Genomic DNA, 24,610 nt, shown 5'->3' with positions numbered 1-24,610 from the left:
ATTTGCCTCCGGTTTACGAGAAAACAGAGTCGGGGCCGGTCTGTGGACCAATGACAAAATGCATCCGGACCGCTTGATTAGGACGGATACAGGCGGTTTGAGAGTCCGCTTTGGAGATGTCCTTAGCCTTAGGCTTGAAAGAAAGTTTAAGAAAGCTGCTTTACTTGCGATATCCTTGTGTCACGCACGCCGTCATGTTTTTGGCCGTCCGACATGTGTTAAAAAAAGGATATTCTCGAATCGATAAAAGCAGATAAAGCACGCAAAGAAGAGAAGAAAAGAAACTGCTAAAAAGGAAGAGAAGAAAAGAAGAAAGAAAAACTAAAAGCGGGTTGTGGTTTGTGCGTCCGAGCATGACACAAACTGAAGGAAATGATCATTACGGCAAGGAAATCTCAGCTGAAAGCGAGCCGGCGTCACACTGCCACTGAACTCCCCAACTAGCACAATGCCTGAGCCCCCAAAACGACACGGCCGGTCACGCGGGCGAGCCGTTAAACGAGCAAGGGGAGGGAGCGGGTGGTGGCGTACGCCGCCATGGACTCGCGCTTCTCCTCCGGCTCCGGGGACGTGGTGCGCTTGCGCTTCCCGCCTTCTTCCTCTGCCTTGGACGGACGAAATCCGAATGTCTTTTATGAGCTGCGATTTCCCATGTTCGTCCGCAGAGGTCGGGGAGCTCGCTGACGGTGGGGGAGCGGCTCTGCGCCGCCTTCTTGCCATTCGTTGCCGTCGCCGAGGCCGTCTTCTTCGTCCTCACCGACTGCCTCGCCGACATCTGCCCTTCGTCGTCCTCCTCCTCGCGCCTGCGCAGAGAACCCTCTGCTTCGTACATCCTCACGGCCAAGAAGAAGAGCCACCACCTGTTCCGCCGCCGCGTCGGGCCAGGCTGCATCTCCCTCGACTTCGGCAACCTTGCTCGCCTCGCCGAGGAGTCCCGTTGCTGTACTTAAATCCCTCTTCCCCCTTCCGGGTTCTTAGTTCTTACCTGCCGTTCTTTGCAATGTCGTTTGATCCAGTTCTCCCTCCCTCTCTTTCTTTTCCTTTTGATGAAATTGAACGAAGTCTCGGTGAACGAGGTGGAGGCGCTGTTTGAGCTCTACAAGAAGATCAGCTGCTCCATTATCGACGACGGGCTCATCCACAAGGTACCTCAAAAAACCGCTTCAGTTCTTACATCTGGCGCTTCTTCCGATCAGTAAATTAGTGTTGAATTGCTTGCTTCTCGCTCTTCTTTTCAGTACAGGGAGCAGTTTATATGTTTTTAGAACCTCAAGCCGTGTTCTATCCCGTGGGTAATTGGGTTCTGCTTGTAGGCTTCAGCCTGAAGGGAATAGGTTTTATTGGCCGCATGGATAGTGACACTTTGATATATAGAGATGATCGTTTAGGAGTATTTGGTTACAAGAGTGCGATGCGCAACCATTTTTTTTTTTGGACGCCAGTGTGATGTGCAACTTAGTATCTGATCACGAAGTGTTGTGCCAACTGCTAACGTATCCAGACATGACCAGTGCACATGGGAGTGTTATAAAATTGGTTTGACAGCACATGGAATTTTTTCCAGGTTAGCAAGTTGTGTGGCTTCCATGTGCACCTTCAACCTTAAAGCCTGCATCTCTGTATGTGTGGTTGTCGTGTTCCTTCTTGTGTCATCCCAAGTGATCCAACATAATGGTGATTGGTGAAGTATGGAGTGCGTATAAGTGGTAGGACTAGGGTTCCTACCGGCTCTACTCCTTAGGTTATAAGGGCAGAACAGCGGAGATTGAGGGCGAGGACGCGAGCTCCGGCGCGTTGGCGCTGTCGCGAGGAAGGAGGATGGCGCCGGCGGCTAGGGTTAGAGGCGGCTAGGGTTCCGGCTCCTCTGGGAGCCGGGCAATAGAGATAATATTCTTCTTATTGCTTGATTCCAAAAAGAGTCTTACAGCCTATATTTATAACCTAGATAACTTGCATAAGAATTAACCTAAGATAACTTGCATAAGAATTAATCTAAGATAACTTGTGGGCTAAGATTGCCCGGTGGGCCTAGCTAAACCGGCCATAACACTTCTCCCCGCCTGCACAAACAGCTCGTCCTCGAGCTGTAAGGTGGGGAAGCGCTTGCTGAACTCCTCGAGCTGATCAACCCGCGTCAAACACCTTCTCGACAGTTGGGGCGGCCAGGTCGGTGGCGACGGCGTCCTCCGGAATGTAGTCTGCAACCTCCAGGTAGAAGAGTCGCGGGCAGGCGTGGCCGGGCGTGTAGGGCTCGTCGCAGTTGAAGCACAACCCTTGGCGGCGACGCTCGAGTATCTCGGCTGAGGTGAGCCGGCGGAACGGGCGCGCCGCGGTCGCGGCAAGGGGTGCCGCAGAAGCCTGCCGGAATTCGGCACGGGTAGCGACCCAGCGGTCCGGGACGGTGATTCCTGCTGGATGGCCACCGCGCGGCGCTCGAACGCGCGGGCGTAGTACATGGCCGACTGGAGATCCTGGGGTCCCCGAAGCTCCACGTCCACGCGGATGTGATCCGGAAGTCCACCGACAAAGAGGTCGGCCCGCTGCTGCGCCGTCACACCCGACGCATGGCATGCCAGGGCCTGAAAACGGTCGGCGTAGTCCTGCACCGTGGAGGTGAAGGGAAGACGGCCGAGCTCCGCCAGACGGCTCCCGCGAACCGGAGGCCCAAAGCGAAGGAGGCAGAGCTCGCGGAAGCGCTCCCAAGGGGGCATGCGGCCCTCGTCCTGCTCGAGGGCGTAGTACCAGGTCTGGGCTGCGCCGCGGAGGTGATAAGAGGCAAGCCAGGTCCGCTCCGAAGCGAGTGTTCGCTGCCCGCGGAAGAACTGGTCACACTGGTTGAGCCAGTTGAGGGGATCCTCCGTGCCGTCATAAGTGGCGAAGTCGATCTTGGCGAATCGCGGCGGTGTCTGGGTCGGAGCGCCGTGTCGAGCTGGCTCGGAGGTGCGGAGCAGCGAGGCGGGTGGAGCCTGGTCGGAGTACTCCGGATAGGGACCCGCGGAGCCAGATGGCCCGCCGAGCTGCGGAAACGGGGTCGGCTGCTCCCGAGCCGTGGTGTAGACCGGCGAAGGCGAAGACGCAGCTGCCCACGCTGGAAGTGGCGACGGGGAGGGCGGGAACCGGACCTGACGGATCGGGAGGCCGGTCGGCGAGGGTGCCCTCGAGCTGGGCAGGGGCGGCGCCGGTGGTTGCAGCGTCGGTGGCGGAGGGTGGGCCGGCGCGTCGGTGGCCGCGGGGGACGGCGGCTGTAAATACCACAGAGGGCTCGCGGCCGGAGTGGACCCGCCGGGGTGGCCCGTCGGGAACGTCAGCAGCGGCAGCCCGGTGCAGGCCGGCGCGGAGAACGGCGGCTGCAGAGGGCCGGTGGCCCCCGCCTGCGGCGTCTGCTGTAGCGGCCACGGAGCCGCTGAGGGCGCCGGCGCCAAGTGCCAGAGGGGCGCCGCGGCCGCCGGTGGCCCGCTCGGTGGAGCCGGCGCAGCCGGCACGGACGGAACCGGCGCGGGCCAGACCAGCCACGGGGCTGGGGCGGGCGGGGCAGCCGCGGGTGGCGCCGCAAGCGCTGGCGCGGCCCGCTGCGGCCAGGCCGGCTCTAGAGCGGATGGCGGCGGTAGCGCCGGGTATCCTCCGGCGAGGGCCGCGGGCACCGAGTACCACGGAAGAGCCGGCGGTCCGGAGGGCACGGGCGGCGGGAGCGGCGGTGACGGCCCGTACGGGCTGGCCAGGTAAAGCCGGATGCCCTGGACCGCGACGACCAGGTCGTTGAGGACACCGGCCATGGCCTCCGGGGAGTATTGGGCCGGGAGAGTCGATGGAGCTGGCGGCGTAGTGGTGACGGGGGGCGGCAGCAGGCCGGTGGGCGCGCCGGAGATGAGATCCAGCGGCGCCGACGGAAGGGCCAGCTGCCCCGTGGCGATCGGAGATGACGCGGCGGCGGTGGTGGTGGTAAGGGGCAGCGGCGGTGGTGGTGGCGGTGAAGACATGGTCGAAACCCGGGTACCTGATACCAAATTGGTAGGACTAGGGTTCCTACCGGCTCTACTCCTTAGGTTATAAGGGCAGAACAGCGGAGATTGAGGGCGAGGACGCGAGCTCCGGCGCGTTGGCGCCGTCGCGAGGAAGGAGGATGGCGGCGGCGGCTAGGGTTCCGGCTCCTCTGGGAGCCGGGCAATAGAGATAATATTCTTCTTATTGCTTGATTCCAAAAAGAGTCTTACAGCCTATATTTATAACCTAGATAACTTGCATAAGAATTAACCTAAGATAACTTGCATAAGAATTAATCTAAGATAACTTGTGGGCTAAGATTGCCCGGTGGGCCTAGCTAAACCGGCCATAACACTAAGTTTTTTATTAAGCTAACACTGTCGTAATTTTTGCATTTACTTGACTGGTGTGCAAGTCAGTTATCCGTGCACATATAACGTCTTGGGATAAAAAATACTTGTGTCTTAAGAACATCGTGAGTAATAAGCAAAGTTTGAATGTCCTATCTTCTCGAATACTAGTATGATTGGAACTGTCGATTTTTTTTTCCTCTTATCTGTTTCATCTGTTGAAATATTGTTTAGGAAGAACTGCAGCTAGCATTATTCAAGACTCCTAGCGGGCAGAATCTTTTTATTGATAGGGTGAGTCATCATTTTTCTATCTTTAAATGCTGCGAAGTTCATTATTTACACAAATTTCTGAATTCTTGTTCTTGTTATTATGGAATTATTCACATCAGATGTTGCTAGAAATAGAACACACAGCTAAAGTTGTTCTCTGTAATCCAGGTTTTTGATTTGTTTGATGAAAAGAAGAATGGAGTAATAGAGTTTGATGAGTTTATTCATGCTCTCAGTGTCTTCCATCCATGTTCACCTGTGGAGGATAAGATTAATTGTAAGTACGGTTCCTGCTGAAATCACCTGCCCATATTAATGTGATGAGATATTTAAAGGGGCTGCTCTCTTTCTGTTTTCTTTTTCAGTTGCATTTAAGCTGTATGATTTGAGGCAAACCGGATTTATTGAGCGTGAAGAGGTTAGTTCATTATCATGTTCTATTTTTATATCTATTATGGATGTAATTCTCATTTTAAGCTGATCCTCGGCAAGATGATCCATTGGCATGCCTGTTTTTTTAGGTTATGCAAATGGTTATTGCCATTTTGAATGAATCTGATATGAAATTGTCTGACGAGCTTCTTGAGGCCATCATAGATAAGGTAAACAATAACTTGCTTGGCCATCTCTGGTAAATTTTCTTAATCATCTTGTGTGGATGCATGGTTTCACTTTCAGTTTCAGAAAAATTTCAGTAGATGTAAGTATTGACTTGACGTTTCAGACGTTTGAAGACGCTGATACAGATAGGGATGGGAAAATCAGCCAAGAAGAATGGAAGGAATTTGTATTGCGCCACCCTAATCTGTTAAAGAACATGACCCTACCCTATCTAAGGTTTGAGTTTGAAAGCTACAGCCAATTAACTGCAATTGTTGTTTTGTAAATTACAGCCAGCATGTGTTATAGCTATCCAGAGATTTCTTGTCATTGTTCTTCAAAGAATAGATTTGTTTACTTTACTGATTTCTTCTCCATGTCATATAATTCAGGGACATCACAACATCTTTTCCTAGTTTTGTCTTCAACACGGCAGTTGAAGACTAAAGAGTGCAAGATTCGTTCATGACGGCGACAAGTTGGCAGCATATTATATCTGTCAGCTGTCTTGTTGAATATCGGGTTTCCTGAGAAACAGAATACTCATAACCACCTAGTGAAGAAAATTGCCATCGGTGACTGTTGATTGTGTCTGTCATCAGAGAACTGAATCGGCGCCGAACCAAGGACCACGACGGCAACTTAGAAATGAAGCAACGATCATGAGCTCAAACTGGTATTTTCAGAGCTGTACATACATCACTCCTTTAGCTCAGAGAAGCTCAGGGTAAACTGTACATATATGCTCGGGCTTGTACAAGGGAATTCAGACAAGGCACCGGAAGTGCCAGCCAGTTCTGGAATCAGCAGTTAGTTTGTTCGAGTGCCTTCCCGCCTAACAGACTATCTTATGAATTCTATACATTCTATCATATTAGCTTTGGTTGTTGTTTTTCTCTCTTTTTTTTTGGGTCAGAAACCTTCCGGAGACGCATGTTTTTGCTTGGCGGTAGCAGCAAAATACTGCTGAACAATCTACCTAATGTTGTTTCATGGACCAATCATCCAGTCCGTGGTAGGAACATATATATACAGTACTAGCAAAAAGGCCCGTGCGTTGCAACGGAAGAAAAAAAATACCACACGCTCTTAATTTATAAAAGATGGTCTATAATCTGAGAATTTGTAGCTATGACCCAAACAAAAATGGTCTTAACTTATAAAAGCGTAGTTTAAGATTCCACGGGAGTTTTATTTCAACATGGCTTGCATGCAGATTTAATCCGTACAAAGAAACGAGCAAGTGATCATGCATTTATTCATGTCATGTTCGGGATGAGGTGTTTTTACGGGTGAGTAAAGAAAAACGACAAAAACAAACGATCTTATGGTGCGCATCGTCCAACAGGCCGACCCCATTTCAGGCGGCGGAGAACGATGCGGACTGCGGCTCGTCTTGATGTGGCCAGAACTCGGCGCCTACAGGGAGGAGCGACTCAACAAAGGTTGTGTGCGCGTCGTCTAACAGGCCGATGGTGGCGCACTGGTTGGCTACTGGGTCGTTTGCTGATGTTGGCACCGCACCTACCAAGAAAAGGTAGAGGATCGTACCTCCGCCAGAGATGGTAAACGACGCGACAGGTTGATAGCCAGAGGCGAGGAACCGTTGGTGTGGCGATTAACATTGCAGCCTACATAGTATATTTTAAATTGTTAACAGATAAAATAACATCATATTCAGATTCTATTTATTTTTCTAATCAAATTTCATATACAACAGGTTAAATTTAGAGTTACGGTTTAGAAGATATGAGTATTTTAAAAAGCATTTAATATGTACTGCGGGTTTAATGTCAGAAACATTAAGGAGTTTTTCATAAAATAGCATGACGGACTAAGAATATCTATTTCTTTTATTAGTAGGTATAGATTCCTTCCGTCACAAAATAAGTGTCGTGAGACGGAGGCAGTAGTAAGTAGACTTGTTTTATAAGATTTCAAGCCTTTGATGTTCCTTGGATTATGCAAGGACAGTTCTTCATCTGTTCTTCAACTGGGATAAGATTGCACATCATATCAAGTGTTTCACATCATATTTTTCTAGTGCTAATCATTGATGTGAAGTAAAGTAATTTTCTTTGACTGGGATAAGAGATTGCACATCATATCGAGTGCTTCACTCCCTGCAGAAAGCGAACTCACACCAATCACCAAATGCCAGCATTATGGTGAAAAGAATCATCCTGATGGGCTGCACGTACAACCAACCTTCTAACCATTCAACCATAGTTTGATTCCCATCTAAAAAAGGATCACGGTATGGTTATTCATTATGCATTATTTCTATTATAGTGTAAAAACTAACTTGATCAACCAAGAATAGTCACGTCATATACTAGAAACTAGAAACAAGAAAATCTGGGGGATACAACAGGCGCAGGTGGATGGAACCTGATAGATATTATGATGAGCTGTCGTATTGGCTTCTACCGGCAGTGTTGAAGTTTACTTTCATGAAGTTTTTTGACAAAGGAATAATACTAATATCGAAAAGATATTATGGTCTCTACACCAAAATGACCCAAGAGCTACCCAAAACATCGAGGATGCACATAGCTAAATTATTACTCCCTCCGTTCTATAATATAAGAACGTTTTTTACACTACACTAATGTCAAAAACGTTCTTATATTATGGGACGGAGGGAGTACAAAACAAAGAAAAAAAGATCAACACAACAGCTGCAGCAAACAACATCCATAACCATTAATGATGGCAACCCAAGGTACCAAGATAGATGCTCCAACAACGGTGCCTCCATAAATGAAACAAGGCATGGACCCTGTCGTCGCTTGATCCAACCATCAAGGCCACATCATTGGTTTTCACCTCAGAGAAGAGTCTAGTAAACTCCATGCAATGCCTTCAACAAGGGAGCGCCTCGTGAACGGCATGCCAGGTTGAACCAATGAAAGTCAGACCTGATAGATCATGGGTTTTCAGCCCTGGAACTCGTGCCCATGCACTATAAAAGCACCTCCGCTGTTTTGAAGCAAAACCCGTAGAACAATCGGTTCTACGGTGTATATTAATAAAAGAATAGAAGTTCAAATATGTACATAGAAAAGCACCTCCTAGATGATGTCACCTTGTTCTGCCACCACCTGTTGATCCATCATCGCACAGCCGTTCATACGCACATTTCTGGTAGACCTAGCGACACAATTAGAACCATGCCCGCGTAACACATGTTGTTCAACAGTGTCGTAGGTACACCCGCCATCTCCACCGATTCCATGCCATCGAGAGTCTAGACCGCCTACGTAACCAATTTTGGTCAATCCCATCGGGCAACTTGGAGAAGGCAAAACCCACACATCAGGCAAAGTTGAGTCGCCTAATATTTTTTGGCAGACACCATCTTGGACCATGTGGAACACTCCAAACCTTTGCACTGAGAGGGGAGACATCCAATCACCCACGGTGTCCCGTTGGGAACCTCCAATACGGATGTTAAAAGCGGTTGACCTTGTTGAAGTGTATATATGGATTGCCTAGCTTTTTGCATCAGTTTAGCCTTTTGGTTGTGTTGGCCAGTGCATGAAGTTTAACATGGTATCAGGGCATAAGGTCTTGAGTTCAAGTCCCGACTTTCACAATTTATCCAAAAATTATTGTTGCCCCCCCCTCTGTGTCCATGTATAGGCCCCTTGAGCCATACCTCTAAGTCTATTCACGTGTTGACTTCCCGTTGAAGTGTATATGTCGATTGCCTAGCCCTTTCCCCCGGTTTAGACTTTTGGTTGCGTTGACTAGCGCATCAAGCTTAACAGACCTTACGCCGGTAGAGACTGTTAGCAGCCTCTAGTCGTGCCGCTGGGAGTAAAATAACCGATGCGCGTGCAACCATGCTAATCCGTAAATCGCATCCATACAGGGACCAAGAAGATGCACCGCGAATAGGAACCAGGAAAACTCACCATCACGGCGAATCAAGGAATGAAAAGCCACTGTTGCAAGTCAGCGTCGTCTTTGTTGAAGCCACGACCGGCCGCCTCGCTGCCCTTGCAGCCATTGCAACATGTCCATGGACGAGATGTCCCAGGGCCACCGCTCCAACATCCGACCTCCGCTGGGACTCCTGTAGCGTAGGGCCTCCTATCTTTGTCCACCAGGCATATATTGCTCGTTGGCTTCCTCCGTCAATGGCAAGGTGGGTTGGTATGGGAGGAGACGGGGCGGGCGGCGACTAGGGTCTCTCCTGGCAGCCCCCAAGAGTAGTCGGGCGTCTTTACCTTGCCTAACAGTATGATTTTTCGATAATACACAAGTGTAGGGGGTCGCAACAATTTTCGAGGGAAGTATCACAACCCAAGTTTATTAATTAAACACAAGGGGAGCCAAATAATATTTAAAAGCCTTAGCAGTTGAGTTGCCAATTCTCTGGAAACAAATACTTGCTGGAAAGAATTTATTAGTAGCAAAAGTGATGTTAGTTATTGTAGTTGGATTGCAACGATGTAACGGAATTCAATAATACTCAGTAGTTGTCAAGTACAAGGTAACTGAAAGAGAGCAACAATGATTAAAAGTGTAGACATGGAGATGGATAATGGATGTTGCATGGATAGAATAAATTATGTAATAGCGGTAACATAGGGAAACAATAAGTTAGTTCCAATTCATCAAATATTTGTAGGCATGTATTCCATATATAATTGTATGTGCGTGCAATAAAAACTTGCACAACATCTTTTGTCCTACCCACCCTTTTTAGCTGGATCCTAATGAAAATTAAGGGTAATTAAGGAACTCCTTTCACAAAGTACCGATCAAAGCACTGACACTTATGTGCTTGTAATAGTGACACATGTGTGTGATGCATGGCTGGAGATGAAGATACCATTGAACACTTATATTTACTTGTCCTTTTAGCCAAAATTACTGGAAAAAAATTGTTATACCATACACTTCTGGCATCTCTAGGATTGAGGTCACTAAAAGGGCAAAGGATAACTGTGACTCCCCCGATTTAATGGGGCACTAATCATACACACAAATGCGCACGATCAAGATCAGAGACTCACGAGAAGATATCACAACACAACTCTAGACACAAATAAAATGATACAAGCTTTATATTACAAGCCAGGGGCCTCGAGGGCTCGAGTACATAAGCTCGAATACACAAGAGTCAGCGAAAGCAACAATACCTGAGTATAAGTAAACAAGTCTGCCTTAAGAAGGATATCAAAACAAAGAAAAAATGGATCGAAAAGGCACAAGCCTCCTGCCTGGGAGCCTCCTAACTACTCCTGGTCGTCGGTGGTTTCCACGTAGTAGTAGGCTCCGTCGGGGTAGTAGTAGTCGGCGGCGGGATCAGCTGGCTCTTGGAGGTCCGTCATCTGATCGCAGCAATCAGGTAGAGGGGAAAAAGGTAGCAAAGCAATCGTGAGTACTCATCCAAAGTACTTGCAAGACTTACATTAGATCTATGCTAAGTACGCATCGGTATCAAAGGAATGGGGCTATATCCTTGGACTAGACTGCAGAAATGCCAGATTAGGGAGAAGGGCCTAGCCTATCAAAGACTAGCATCTTGCAGCGTCTTGCAGCACTAGAAGAGTGCAGATTAGCATAACATAGGTAATAAGTATGTTGTAGTAAGGCCCAGAGATCATTCCTCGACTCCCTGCGAGAAAGAAATCCCGGAGCCATCATATCCATTTAGTGTCTCCAGTATCCAGTTCTAGTTGTATAGATCGGGATACAACTCCGAGCGTCCGTTGCCGTGGACATGGCTATTCAAATAGATTAACTTCCCTGCAGGGGTGCACAAACTTACCCAACAAGCTCGATTAACTTCGGCCGAATGCACTTTTCTAGGTCATGCCCGGCCTCGACTGATCGACACGCCATAGTCACACGCCATAGTCCTACATAGGCTCAACAGAGAGGCCAACACGCCGGTCCACATCCTAAATGTGAAGGGGTCATGGGCCAATCATCCTTTGCAATCTTGCACGTTGTGAACGCGGCCTAGAGCAGACCCACTAAGGGAGTCCTGGATTACGGGGTCCTCGGGCGTCCGGGTTATGTGACGTGGGCCGGACTGATGGGCTGTGAAGATACAAGACGGAAGACTTTCCCCCATGTCCGGATGGGACTCTCCTTGGCGTGCGGATATGAAGATTCCTTTCTCTGTAAACTGACTCTGTACAACCCTAGCCCCCTCCGGTGTCTATATAAACCGGAGGGTTTAGTCCGTAGAGACAATCATAATCAGACAGGCTAGACATCTAGGGTTTAGTCATTACGATCTCGTGGTAGATCAACTCTTGTAACCCCTATACTCATCAAAGTCAATCAAGCAGGAAGTAGGGTATTACCTCCATCAAGAGGGCCCGAACCTGGGTAAACATCGTGTCCCCTGCCTCCTGTTACCTTCGATCCTTAGACGCATAGTTCGGGACTCCCTACCCGAGATCTGTCAGTTTTGACACCGACATTGGTGCTTTCATTGAGAGTTCCTCCGTGTGGTCGACAGAAGGATCGATGCCTCTCCTCGTCATCAACGACAAAATCACCTCTGGAGGAACCCTAGTTCCTGGGCAGACCCTCCAGATTGGCAAGATCACTATAGGCGCCCGTCCGGCCATAAAGCCTGAGGTGGTCCCCTGAATTGCCAAAAACCATCTCCACATCAACCCCGAAAGCATCGACAAGATGGATCCAACAGATGTTTCGTCTTTAAACGAACTGCTAGATCGCATCGCCGCCCTGGGGGTTTCAATAGATTACGATCTTATTGGGCTTAAACCCGACCAGAGAGAAATCATATCCCCACCAATCACCTGGTGACCGTCGTGGAAGAGCAAGGTGAGGATACTGCTCCTCCTGCACTAAAAACAAACTATGTTTGGATTTCCGAGCTCTGCGAGCCGGACACTCTTCTTCAAGAAACTATTCGTCCTCCGAACATAGAACTAGGCTTTGAGCCTAAAAATTCTCAAGACACTCCGGATCCTGGGCCGTTAATCTCAGAAATTTCTCAGAACCCGGATTCTATAGTGGGCCATGGGACAGATTTAATCCCACCCGCCCACCACAAGCAATACTCTCCAAGCTATTCCGGTCCCCCGGACATATGCGATTTAATGTATATACGACAGCAACCTCAGGAAACAGTCTACCACTTTTGGGCTAGATTCCTACTTGTTAAAAACAAGATTAAAGATTGCTGCGACGATGATGCGGTATCAGTTTTTTCCGCAATTGTACAGACGAGGGGATCCTCAATGCCCTCAACCGACACCGCATATTGCACTTTGCAGATTTGGCTCACATAGTACAGAAGTACTGCGCAATGGAAAGCGCCTGGAAAGCCCAGACAGCTCGGTGGGAATCACCGGCCTCTAAGCCACCCATCGTCCGGGCAAAAAGGATGCACCCTCACGGGGCACTCAATCATCGCTTCACGGACAAGAAAATTAAGCCCCTTACAGGGCATAGGACCGTCCTTGATGAATGGCTTGACAAGCCTTGCCAGATACATACGACGCCGAATTCCGAACCAACGCATAGCCTCCGGGCATGTTGGATACTTCGGTAGGTGGCTAAAAGCAGTGAGGCCATCCTCACTAAAACTACCCCAGCAAGGTACCCCTTCGAGGGTAACGATCTCAATGTGTTCACGGTCTTCGAGACCTTCTCTTCAAACAATCGGCGCAAAAGGGCGCCCCGCGACCTCGCCGAAGTCAACTGATAACCCACAAGTATAGGGGATCAATTGTAGCCTCTTTCAATAAGTAAGAGTGTCGAACCCAACGATGAGCTAAAGGTAGAACAAATATTCCCTCAAATTCTATCGACCACCGATACAACTCTACGCACACTTGACGTTCGCTTTACCGGAAACAAGTATGAAACTAGAAGTACTTTGTAGGTGTTTTTGGATAGGTTTGCAAGATAATAAAGAGCGAGTAAATAAAAGCTAGGGGCTGTTTAGATGAAGACACAACTAAATTATTTTTAGTAGAGAGCTTTTTGTCATGAGAAAGTTATTTGTCCCTAGGCAATCGATAACTAGACCGGTAATCATTATTGCAATTTTATTTGAGGGAGAGGCATAAGCTAACATACTTTCTCTACTTGGATCATATGCACTTATGATTGGAACTCTAGCAAGAATCCGCAACTACTAAAGATCATTAAGGTAAAACCCAACCATAGCGTTAAAGTATCAAGTCCTCTTTATCCCATACACAAACAACCTACTTACTCGGGTCTGTGCTTCTGTCACTCACGCCACCCACCATAAGCAAATCATGAACATATTGCAAACCCTACAACGGGAATCCCTCACGCTTGCGCGACACGGAGAGCACCATAGGACAGCACCAATAATAAAACATGCAACTCAAACCAATCATGATCATCAATTAACCCATGGGACAAAACGGATCTACTCAAACATCATAGGATAGCCATACGTCATTGGGAAATAATATATAGCGTTGAGCACCATGTTTAAGTAGAGATTACAGCGGGTAAGAGAGAGGTTACACCGCTGCATAGAGGGGGGAAGAGTTGGTGATGATGACAGTGAAGTTGTTGGTGAAGATTGCGGTGATGATGATGGCCCCCGGTGGCACTCCGGCGCCACCGGAAGCGAGGGAGAGAGAGCCCCCCTCCTTCTTCGTCTTCTTCTTCTTTGACCTCCTCCCTAGATGGGAGAAGGGTTTCCCCTCTGGTCCTTGGTCTCCATGGCATGGGAGGGGCGAGAGCCCCTCCGAGATTGGATCTGTCTCTCTGTCTCTCTCTGTTTCTGCGTTCTCCCCTGCTGCCCTTTCACCGTTTCTTTTATATCCGGAGATCTGTAACTCCGATTGGGTTGAATCCTTTTCCCAGATTTTTCTCATAAAATTAGCTTTCTTGTGGCAAAAGAAGAGCGTCAACCGCCTTACGGGGTGCCTACGAGGGTCCAGGGCGCGCCTGCCCCCTGGGGCGCGCTCCCCTGCCTCGTGCCCCCCTCGGGCACCGTCTCGCGTTGATTTTACTTCCCAAAAATCATAAATATTCCAAAATAATTCTCCGTCCGTTTTTATCCCGTTTGGATTCCGTTTGATATGGGGTTTCTGCGAAACATAAAACATGCAACAAACAGGAACTGGCACTGGGCACTGGATCAATATGTTAGTCCCAAAAATAATATAAAAAGTTGCCAAAAGTATATGAAAGTTGTATAATATTGGCATGGAACAATCAAAAATTATAGATACGACGGAGACGTATCAGCATCCCCAAGCTTAATTCCTGCTCGTCCTCGAGTAGGTAAATGATAAAAAAGATAATTTTTGATGTGGAACGCTACCTAGCATAATCTTGATCATGTATCTAATCATGGCATGAATATTAAGATACGAGTGATTCAAAGCAATAGTCTATCATTTGACATAAAAACATTAATACTTCAAGCCTACTAATAAAGCAATCATGTCTTTTCAAAATAACATGGCCAAAGAAAGTTATCCCTACAAAATCATATAGTCTGGCTATGCTCCATCTTCACCACACAAAATATTCAAATCATGCACAACCCCGATGACAAGCTGAGCAATTGGTTCATACTTTTTAACACGCTTCAGCTTTTTCAACCCTGACGCAATACATGAGCGCAAGCCATGGATATAGCACTATAGGTGGAATAGAATATGATGATGGGGGTTATGTGGAGAAGACAAAAAGGGAGAAAGTCTCACATCGACGCGGCTAATCAACGGGCTATGGAGATGCCCATCAATTGATGTCAATGTGAGGAGTAGGGATTGCCATGCAACGGATGCACTAGAGCTATAAGTATATGAAAGCTCAAACTGAAACTAAGTGGGTGTCCATCCAACTTGCTTGCTCATGAAGACCTAGGGCATTTGAGGAAGCCCATCGTTGGAATATACAAGCCAAGTTCTATAATGAAAATCCCACTAGTATATGAAAGTGATAGCTCAAGAGACTCTCTATATGAAGAACATGGTGCTACTTTGAAGCACAAGTGTGGTAAAAGGATAGTAACATTGCCCCTTCTCTCTTTTTCTCTCATTTTTTTCTTTTTTTGGGCCTTCTATTTTTTTGTCCTTTCTCTCTTTTTTTTCGTCCGGAGTCTCATCCCGACTTGTGGGGGAATCATAGTCTCCATCATCCTTTCCTCACTGGGGCAATGCTCTAATAATGATGATCATCACACTTTTATTTACTTACAACTCAATATTACAACTCGATACTAGAACAAAGATATGACTCTATATGAATGCCTCCGGCGGTGTACCGGGATGTGCAATGATCTAGCGTAGCAATGACATCAAAAAACGGACAAGCCATGAAAATATCATGCTAGCTATCTTACGATCATGCAAAGCAATATGATAATGAATGCTCGAGTCATGTATATGATGATGATGGAAGTTGCATGGCAATATATCTCGGAATGGCTATGGAAATGCCATGATAGGTAGGTATGGTGGCTGTTTTGAGGAAGATATAATGAGGCTTATGTGTGATAAAGCGTATCGTATCACGGGGTTTGGATGCACTGGCAAAGTTTGCACCAACTCTCGAGGTGAGAAAGGGCAATGCACGGTACCGAAGAGGCTAGCAATGATGGAAGGGTGAGAGTGCGTATAATCCATGGACTCACATTAGTCATAAAGAACTCATATACTTATTGCAAAAGTTTATTAGCCCTCGAAGCAAAGTACTACTACGCATGCCCCTAGGGGAATAGATTGGTAGGAAAAGACCATCGCTCGTCCCCGACCGCCACTCATAAGGAAGACAATCAATAAATAAATCATGCTCCGACTTCGTTACATAACGGTTCACCATACGTGCATGCTACGGGAATCACAAACCTCAACACAAGTATTTCTACAATCCACAACTACCCACTAGCATGACTCTAATATCACCATCTTTATATCGCAAAACTATTGCAAGGAATCAAACATATCATATTCAGTGATCTACAAGTTTTATGTAGGATTTTATGACTAACCATGTGAATGACCAGTTCCTGTCATCTCTCTAAATAGATATAAGTGAAGCAAGAGAGTTTAATTCTTTCTACAAAATATGTGCCCACGCTCTAAAAAATATAAGTGAAGCAAAAGAGCATTCTACAAATGGCGGTTGTCTAAGTGAAGAGAAACAGGCAATCCAAACTTCAAATGATATAAGTGAAGCACATGAAGCATTCTATAAAGCCATACTCAAAAGATATAAGTGAAGTGCAAAGAGCATTATATAAATCAACCAAGGACCATCTCATCCAGCATGGTGCATAAAAGAAAAATGAAAACTAAATGCAAAAGACGCTCCAAGATTTGCACATATCGCATGAACGAAACGAATCCGAGAACATACCGATACTTGTTGAAGAAAGATGGGATGCCTTCCGGGGCATCCCCAAGCTTAGACGCTTGAGTCTCCTTGAATATTTACTTGGGGTGCCTTGGGCATCCCCAAGCTTGAGCTCTTGCCTCTCCTCCTTTTTTTCATATCGAGACCTTCTCGATCATCGAACACTTCATCCACACAAAACTTCAACAGAAAACTCGGTAAGATCCGTTAGTATAATAAAGCAAATCACTACTCTAAGTACTGTTGCAAACCAATTCATATTTTGTTTTTGCATTGTGTCTACTGTAGTATAACTTTTTCATGGCTTAATCCACTGATATAAATCAATAGTTTCATCAAAACAAGCAAACTATGCATCAAAAACAGAATCTGTCTAAAACAGAACAGTCTGTAATAATCTGAACATTAACCATACTTCTGATACTTGAAAATTTGCCAAAATTAGGAAAAATAAAAAATTTGTATATAAAGACAGTGCAAAAAGTTTCAGAACCATTTGACGTTCCAGTAAAAAATGAAAAATCGCGCACTACAGCCAAAGTTTCTGTCCTGCACCGTACAAACCAACAAGCATTGTAAACATCCTAAAGGCAAACCTTGGCACATTATTTTTATAATACAATGGAATTGTACAAGGGGGTAATTATTTTTGTTGAAAATTTTCTGTAATCAAGATTCACAAAGTTTCCATGAGCATGAACAAAGTTCAAGGCTAGCTCCCACTTCAACAATGCTCGTCTGTCTCACTTTCGCTTTTCTTTTTGAAAAAGTTTTAGGTTCCCCTCTTTATTTTTGTTGTTTTTAAACTATATGAAAGCACTCAACAGAAATAAATGACTCTATAAAACTTCCGGGTTGTCTCCCTGGCAGCGCTTTCTTTAAAGCCATTAAGCTAGGCATATAGTGCTCAAGTAATGAATCCACCCGGATCCCAAGGTATAACAAAGCCAATTTTAATTAACAATGATTTATAATTTAGTAGTGAGCACAAAGTAACATACATCATGCAACAACGAAGTCTAACTCTCTTCCTATGCATCGGCATGTCATAAAAGAACAATTCATGCACACATAGTAAAGGCCAATGCGTAGTATAAACAGTTTCTTGCAATTTTATCGTGTTGGAAACATAGAGAGGTGGAGATATAGTTCCTCTCTCATAATAATTTCAAGTAGGAGAAGCAAGCACATGCATATTATATTCATCAAAATCATCAGGTGCAACGGTAAAAGGCAACCCATCAATATAATCCTTAATAAGTGCAAACTTCTCCGATATAGTGTAGTCGGGAGAATTCAAAAAGATAATAGGACTATCATGCATGGGTGCAATAGCAACAATTTCATGTTTAACATAAGGAACTATAGCAAGTTCATCTCCATAAGCATAATTCATATTGGCATCTTGGCCACAAGCATAGCAAGCATCATCAAAAAGGGATATTTCAAAAGAATCAACGGGATCATAATAATCATCATAGCATTCATCCTTCGGTAAGCACGAAGGGAAGTTAAACAATGTATGAGTTGAAGAGTTACTCTCATTAGAAGGTGGGCACGGGTAGCTAATCCGCTCTTCCTTCTTTTGTTCTTCACTCTCCTCATCATCTTTTTCATCCAATGAGCTCACAGTTTCATCAATTTCTTCTTCCATAGATTCCTGCAAAATATTAGTCTCTTCTTGGACAGCGGAGACTTTCTCAATAAGTGCATTAATATCGGAATTGTATTCATAATTCTCATAGCAATATTTGAGGATAGCTAAATTTTTAGGTCTATAAACAGCATCATCAAAATCTTCAAACTCTTTAAACATAGATTCAATTTCATAAGCACCCATAAAAGCAACAAATTCTTCTATTTGTTCCACATCATAGTAATCATATATACCATTAGCATAAGAAGCTAAGGTTTTATTATCATTAAATTTGCATGAAAAGGGAAGGTGTGGAGCCTTCATCCTAGAGCAACAAGTATAATCATAACTCAAGCATACTTGCCGAGCATACCACTTCAATATATAAATTTGATTCCATAATAGTTTCCCTTTTTGTGTCAAGCGATAATCCCTAAAGTATTCACGTTGATCCAACGTTACTCCCATTACCAAATTGAATGGGGTTTTCTCTGGATTATCAAAGTAGTACATAATATCTAACGAGCATCGAGGGTTTTAGGAGGTTCCTCATCTCCATGAGTAGCAAGTACACCTAATTTTTTTGGTATTTCGTGTTACATATCCATAACTAAAGATAGAGAACAACTAAGAACAGCAAATAAAAATTACTTAGTAATAAAGCAAACAAGCACACACGAGAATATTCACCCCACGCTATTGCTCCCCGGCAACGGTGCCAGAAAAAGGTCTTGATAACCCACAAGTATAGGGGATCAATTGTAGCCTCTTTCGATAAGTAAGAGTGTCGAACCCAATGAGGAGCTAAAGGTAGAACAAATATTCCCTCAAGTTCTATCGACCACCGATACAACTCTACGCACACTTGACGTTCGCTTTACCGGAAACAAGTATGAAACTAGAAGTACTTTGTAGGTGTTTTTGGATAGGTTTGCAAGATAATAAAGAGCGAGTAAATAAAAGCTAGGGGCTGTTTAGATGAAGACACAACTAAATTATGTTTAGTAGATAGCTTTTTGTCACGAGAAAGTTATTTGTCCCTAGGCAATCGATAACTAGACCGGTAATCATTATTGCAATTTTATTTGAGGGAAAGGCATAAGCTAACATACTTTCTCTACTTGGATCATATGCACTTATGATTGGAACTCTAGCAAGCATCCGCAACTACTAAAGATCATTATGGTAAAACCCAACCATAGCATTAAAGTATCAAGTCCTCTTTATCCCATACGCAAGCAACCTACTTACTCGGGTCTGTGCTTCTGTCACTCACGCCACCCACCATAAGCAAATCATGAACATATTGCAACCCTACAGCGGGAATCCCTCACGCTTGCGCGAAACGGGGAGCACCATAGGACAGCACCAATAATAAAACATGCAACTCAAACCAATCATGACCATCAATTAACCCATGGGACAAAACGGATCTACTCAAACATCATAGGATAGCCATACATCATTGGGAAATAATATATAGCGTTGAGCACCATGTTTAAGTAGAGATTACAGAGGGTAAGAGAGAGAGGTTACACCGCTGCATAGAGGGGGGAAGAGTTGGTGATGATGGCGGTGAAGTTGTTGGTGAAGATTGCGGTGATGATGGCCCCCGGTGGCACTCCGGCGCCACTGGAAGCGAGGGAGAGAGAGCCCCCCCCCTCCTTCTTCTTCTTATTTGACCTCCTCCCTAGATGGGAGAAGGGTTTCCCCTCTGGTCCTTGGTCTCCATGGCATGGGAGGGGCGAGAGCCCCTCCGAGATTGGATCTGTCTCTCTCTGTTTCTGCATTCTCCCCTGCTGCCCTTTCACCGTTTCTTTTATATCCGGAGATCCGTAACTCCGATTGGGTTGAATCTTTCGCCTAGATTTTTCTCATAAAATTAGCTTTCTTGCGGCAAAATAAGAGTGTCAACCGCCTTACGGGGTGCCCACGAGGGTCCAGGGCACGCCTGCCCCCTGGGGCGCCCCCTGCCTCGTGGCCCCCTCGGGCACCGCCTCGCATTGATTTTACTTCCCAAAAATCATAAATATTCCAAAATAATTCTCCGTCCGTTTTTATCCCGTTTGGATTCCGTTTGATATGGGGTTTCTGCGAAACAATAAACATGCAACAAACATGAACTGGCACTGGGCACTGGATCAATATGTTAGTCCCAAAAATAATGTAAAAAGTTGCCAAAAGTATATGAAAGTTGTATAATATTGGCATGGAACAATCAAAAATTATAGATATGACGGAGACGTATCATCAACCAAGTAGCTGCAATAAACCCTTGGAACGACATGACAATAACTTTCAACGCTAATGACGAACCACGAGCCCGATCTGTCCGAGCACGAGCCGCCTTAGTGCTAAATCCAATTGTGGATGGATTTCGGCTCACTAAAGTGCTCATGGACGGGGGCGGCGGATTGAAACTCATCTATGAGGACACGCTAAACAAAATGCAAATGGACAGGAGTCGCATTGAGCAAAGCAACACAACCTTTCGAGGAATCATCCCCAGTCGAGAAGCAAGATGCTCCGGGAAAATTGAACTGGACGTGGTATTCGGCACACCAGAGAACTAGATCCGAAGAGATAATCTTCCAGGTGGCCCCTTTCAACAGTGGATATCATGCTCTGTTAGGGCGGGATGCATTCACACGCTTTCAAGCCATACCTCATTACGGGTACATGAAGCTCAAAATGCCCGGGCCCAACTGTGTTATCACTATCCCCAGTGATCCGGACATAGCACTCCGCGCTGAAAACAAAACCGCATCCCTGGCCCTCGAGGCACTATCCAAAGCCCTGGCGGCTGAGGAACTTACCGCTCTGCGTTCCACAATGGATAGAGACGACGTAATTCTCGATAAGAGACCTAAATCCACTTCTTTCAAGCCAGCAGACGAGATAGTCAAATTCCAAGTTCATCTGACGGAACCTAAGAAAACAGCTTCTATTGGAGCACAGCTGGATCTGGCGGTCGACGCTGCACTGCATGCGTTCTTGCGCGAAAATTGGGACATCTTCGCCTGGCATCCCTCGGATATGCCGGGAATCCCACGCGCACTGGCCGAACACAGTCTCAACATACTGAAGGGATACAAGCCAGTCAAGCAAGCGCTGCGGCAATTTTCCGAACCCAAACGACAAGCTATGGGTGAGGAACTAGCCAAGCTACTCAAAGCCGGGTTTATCATAGAGATCAAACATCCGTATTGGCTAGCAAATCTGGTCATGGTGCCAAAGAAGGACAAATCCTGGCGCCTTTGTGTCAACTTTAAAGACCTTAACAAAGCCTGCCCTAAGGACCCCTTCCCACTGCCCCGCATAGACCAAATCATCGATGCAACTGCAGGACACGATTCACTGTGTTTCCTTGACGCATACTCCGGATACCATCAAATTAAAATGAAGGAATCCGATCATGCCGCAACGGCTTTCATTACTCCATATGGGCCCTTCTGCTTCAACACCATGCCCTTTGGACTCAAAAATGTCGGCGCCACATACCAACGCATGATTCAAACATGTCTGGAAAAGCAAATCGGCAAGACAGTCGAAGCATATGTGGATTATGTAGTCATCAAAACCAAACATGTCGAGTCATTGGTGGACAATTTACGCCTTACATTCGACAACCTCCGAAGATATGACATACGGCTCAATCCGGAAAAGTGTGTTTTCGGCGTCCCCGCTGGCAAACTGCTCGGGTTTATTGTCTCCAATAGAGGAATTGAAGCAAACCCAGCCAAAATCCGAGCCCTGTCACAATTGGCAACACCAACTGACCTCAAGCAGGTCCAAAAACTAGCCGGGTGCGTGGCAGCTTTGAGCCGTTTTATCTCCAGATTAGGAGAAAAGGCATTGCCATTGTATCGCCTGCTCCAACGCACCGACCACTTTGCGTGGACGGACGCTGCAACAGCCGGACTAGAGGAAATAAAAACTTTGCTAGCAAGCAATCCCATCCTGGCCACACCAAACGTCGGTGAACCAATGTTGCTCTACATATCTGCAACTCACCATGTGGTGAGCGCGGTCCTCGTCGTCGAACGAGAAGAGGAGGGGCATAAATTCCCACTCCAAAAACCAGTATACTACGTATCGACGGTCCTTACACCATGCAAATCCCGATACCCACATTATCAGAAGATAGCGTATGCGGTCTTCATGGCATCCCGGAAGCTGCGGCACTACTTTCAAGAATGTTCGATCACGATGGCTTCCGAAGTACCACTCAATGATATTATAAACAACCGGGACGCCACCGGTCGGATTGCCAAATGGGCTATTGAGCTCTTACCATTTGAAATAACATATAAGCCATGCCGAGCCATTAAATCTTAGGTGCTGGTTGACTTCGTCGCCGAATGGACAGAAGCCGAACTCCCTAAAGAGTATGGCACATATTCCAACTGGGTGATGCACTTAGACGGCTCTAAAATGCTAGCCGGACTTGGGGCTGGCGTCGTCCTGACATCCCCCACAGGAGATACAGTCCGTTATGTGCTCCAGATATTGTATACAGACTCTAATAACGCAGCCGAATATGAGGCCCTATTGCATGGTCTTCGGATGGCTGTCTTTATGGGCATACAACGCCTCGAGGTACGCGGGGATTCAAACCTTGCAATATCCCAAATAAATGGAGATTTTGACGCCAAGGATCCGAAGATGGTGGCGTACCGCAACGTCGTACTCAAAATATCAGCTCGGTTCAAGGGGCTTGAGTTCCATCACGTCGCTCGAGAAAGCAATCAGGCAGCGGACATCCTTGCTCGCATGGGCGCTAAGCGTGACCCCGTCCCACCCAACACCTTCGCGAAAAGGCTCTTCAAGCCATCCGTAGTGTGGCAGGACGAGTGCGGCAACACCAGTCCGGATTCGATCATACCACCAGATTCCGAACCCAAACCAGATATCGTCGGGGGCTCGGCCACCGAAATAACATCATTGGTTCATACAATCATGGCAGTAATCGCCCCATGGACCGAATCCTTCCTGGCCTACCTCAATAGGCGAGAGCTCCCCGAGGACCAGAATGAGGCTCGATGCATCGTTCGACGCTCGAAAGCCTATAAGGTTCATGAAGGAGAGCTTTACAAGAAAAGTACTAACGGAGTCCTTCAACGGTGCATCTCCAAAGAAGAGGGGCAGCAACTCTTGGCCGAAATCCATGCCGGTCTTGGTGGTCATCATGCCGCAGCTCGGGCCCTTGTTAGCAAGGCCTTCCGAACTAGGTTTTTCTGGCCTACGGCCCGAGCAGATGCGCAGGACCTCGTCCAGCGTGCGTAGGATGCCAGCTTTTCGCCAATCAAAGCCATATGCCGCCTACTGCCCTACAAACAATCCCCATTACTTGGCCTTTTGCGGTCTGGGGGCTTGACATTGTTGGACCCCTTAAAGGGGGAAGCCATAAGAAGAAATACTTATTGGTTATGGTCGATAAGTTCACTAAGTGGATAGAAGCCAAGCCAGTTAAAACAGCTGAAGCCGGACCGGTGATAGACTTTATATCCGGTGTAGTACACCGTTACGGTGTCCCGCACAGCATTATCACCGATAATGGCTCTAACTTCACAGCCGACGAGGTAAACACCCGGTGCGCTAATCTGGGCATCAAACTTGATTATGCCTCCGTCTATCACCCTCAAACAAACGGTCAAGTCGAACAGGCTAATGGCCTGATAATGAGCGGCATTAAACCCAGACTAGTGTGGTCCTTAAAAGAGTCAGATAAACACTGGGTTGAGGAGCTCGACTCCGTACTCTGGGGCTGCGGACCAGGCCCAATCGCACGACCGGATACACACCGTTCTTCATGGTGTACGGCGCAGAGGCTGTCTTGCCCTGCGATATTATTCACGACTCACCTCGAGTACGCATGTACGAGGAGAAAGAGGCCAAGATCGACCGGCAAGATGACTTAGACGGTCTGGAGGAGGAGCGCGATGTAGCAAAAGCTCATTCAGCATTCTACCAACAACAAGCTCGGAGATACCAAAGCAGAGAAGTGCGGGCCAAGACCTACAATGTCGGCGAACTCGTTCTACGCCTACCAGAGAAGAAAAAGGACAAGCTCAAGCCCAAATGGGAGGGTCCCTTAATTATCGATGAAGTTCTCACTGGAGGAGCGTATCGCCTTCGTAATTCATCGGACAATCGCTTAGAGCCGAACCCATGGAACGCCGCCAGACTCCGAAGATTCTACGCCTAAGCCCGGACTCATTGTTCATCATATTTTGTCTTTTCTCTTTCTTCTTTTCATTTTTATACGACTTTTAGCTCGTGTTCAGATAAACCGCACACCCGAGGGGTATGCATCCTTAAATGTACATACCCCACAATACCTGGGGGCTTCTTTTCACAAGAAGCTTATTATTATTTTCGAGCATCAAGCTCACCGTATATGTGTCGTCTATTC

At 46.6% G+C, this 24,610-nt stretch overlaps 1 protein-coding gene across 1 annotated transcript; it reads left to right on the top strand.

Moving 5' to 3' along the window:
• Positions 1-351: 351 nt before the first annotated feature.
• Positions 352-6,081, top strand: LOC109744414 (calcineurin B-like protein 9). The gene is made up of 9 exons (XM_020303530.3): positions 352-573; positions 666-942; positions 1,063-1,145; positions 4,566-4,625; positions 4,773-4,881; positions 4,970-5,022; positions 5,126-5,206; positions 5,329-5,441; positions 5,597-6,081. The coding sequence occupies exons 1-9, from the start codon at positions 538-540 to the stop codon at positions 5,649-5,651; spliced, it is 867 nt and encodes a 288-aa protein (XP_020159119.1). The 5' UTR covers positions 352-537; the 3' UTR covers positions 5,652-6,081.
• The last annotated feature ends 18,529 nt before the right edge of the window (positions 6,082-24,610 follow it).

The sequence above is a fragment of the Aegilops tauschii genome, chromosome 3 (assembly GCF_002575655.3).
Source record: "Aegilops tauschii subsp. strangulata cultivar AL8/78 chromosome 3, Aet v6.0, whole genome shotgun sequence".
NCBI classification, from domain to species: Eukaryota; Viridiplantae; Streptophyta; class Magnoliopsida; order Poales; family Poaceae; genus Aegilops; species Aegilops tauschii.
The sequence above is the reverse complement of the archived record's forward strand: the minus strand, read 5'-3'. Positions and strand labels throughout refer to the sequence as shown.

What these genes read in the sequence shown, in the direction of transcription:
- LOC109744414 (XM_020303530.3), top strand. Translation starts at nt 538, where the DNA reads ATGGACTCGCGCTTCTCCTCCGGCTCCGGGGACGTG. An exon ending in AGAATCTTTTTATTGATAGG is followed by an intron (nt 4,626 to 4,772) that starts GTGAGTCATCAT and finishes TCTGTAATCCAG; the next exon opens with GTTTTTGATTTGTTTGATGA. An exon ending in ATGACCCTACCCTATCTAAG is followed by an intron (nt 5,442 to 5,596) that starts GTTTGAGTTTGA and finishes CATATAATTCAG; the next exon opens with GGACATCACAACATCTTTTC.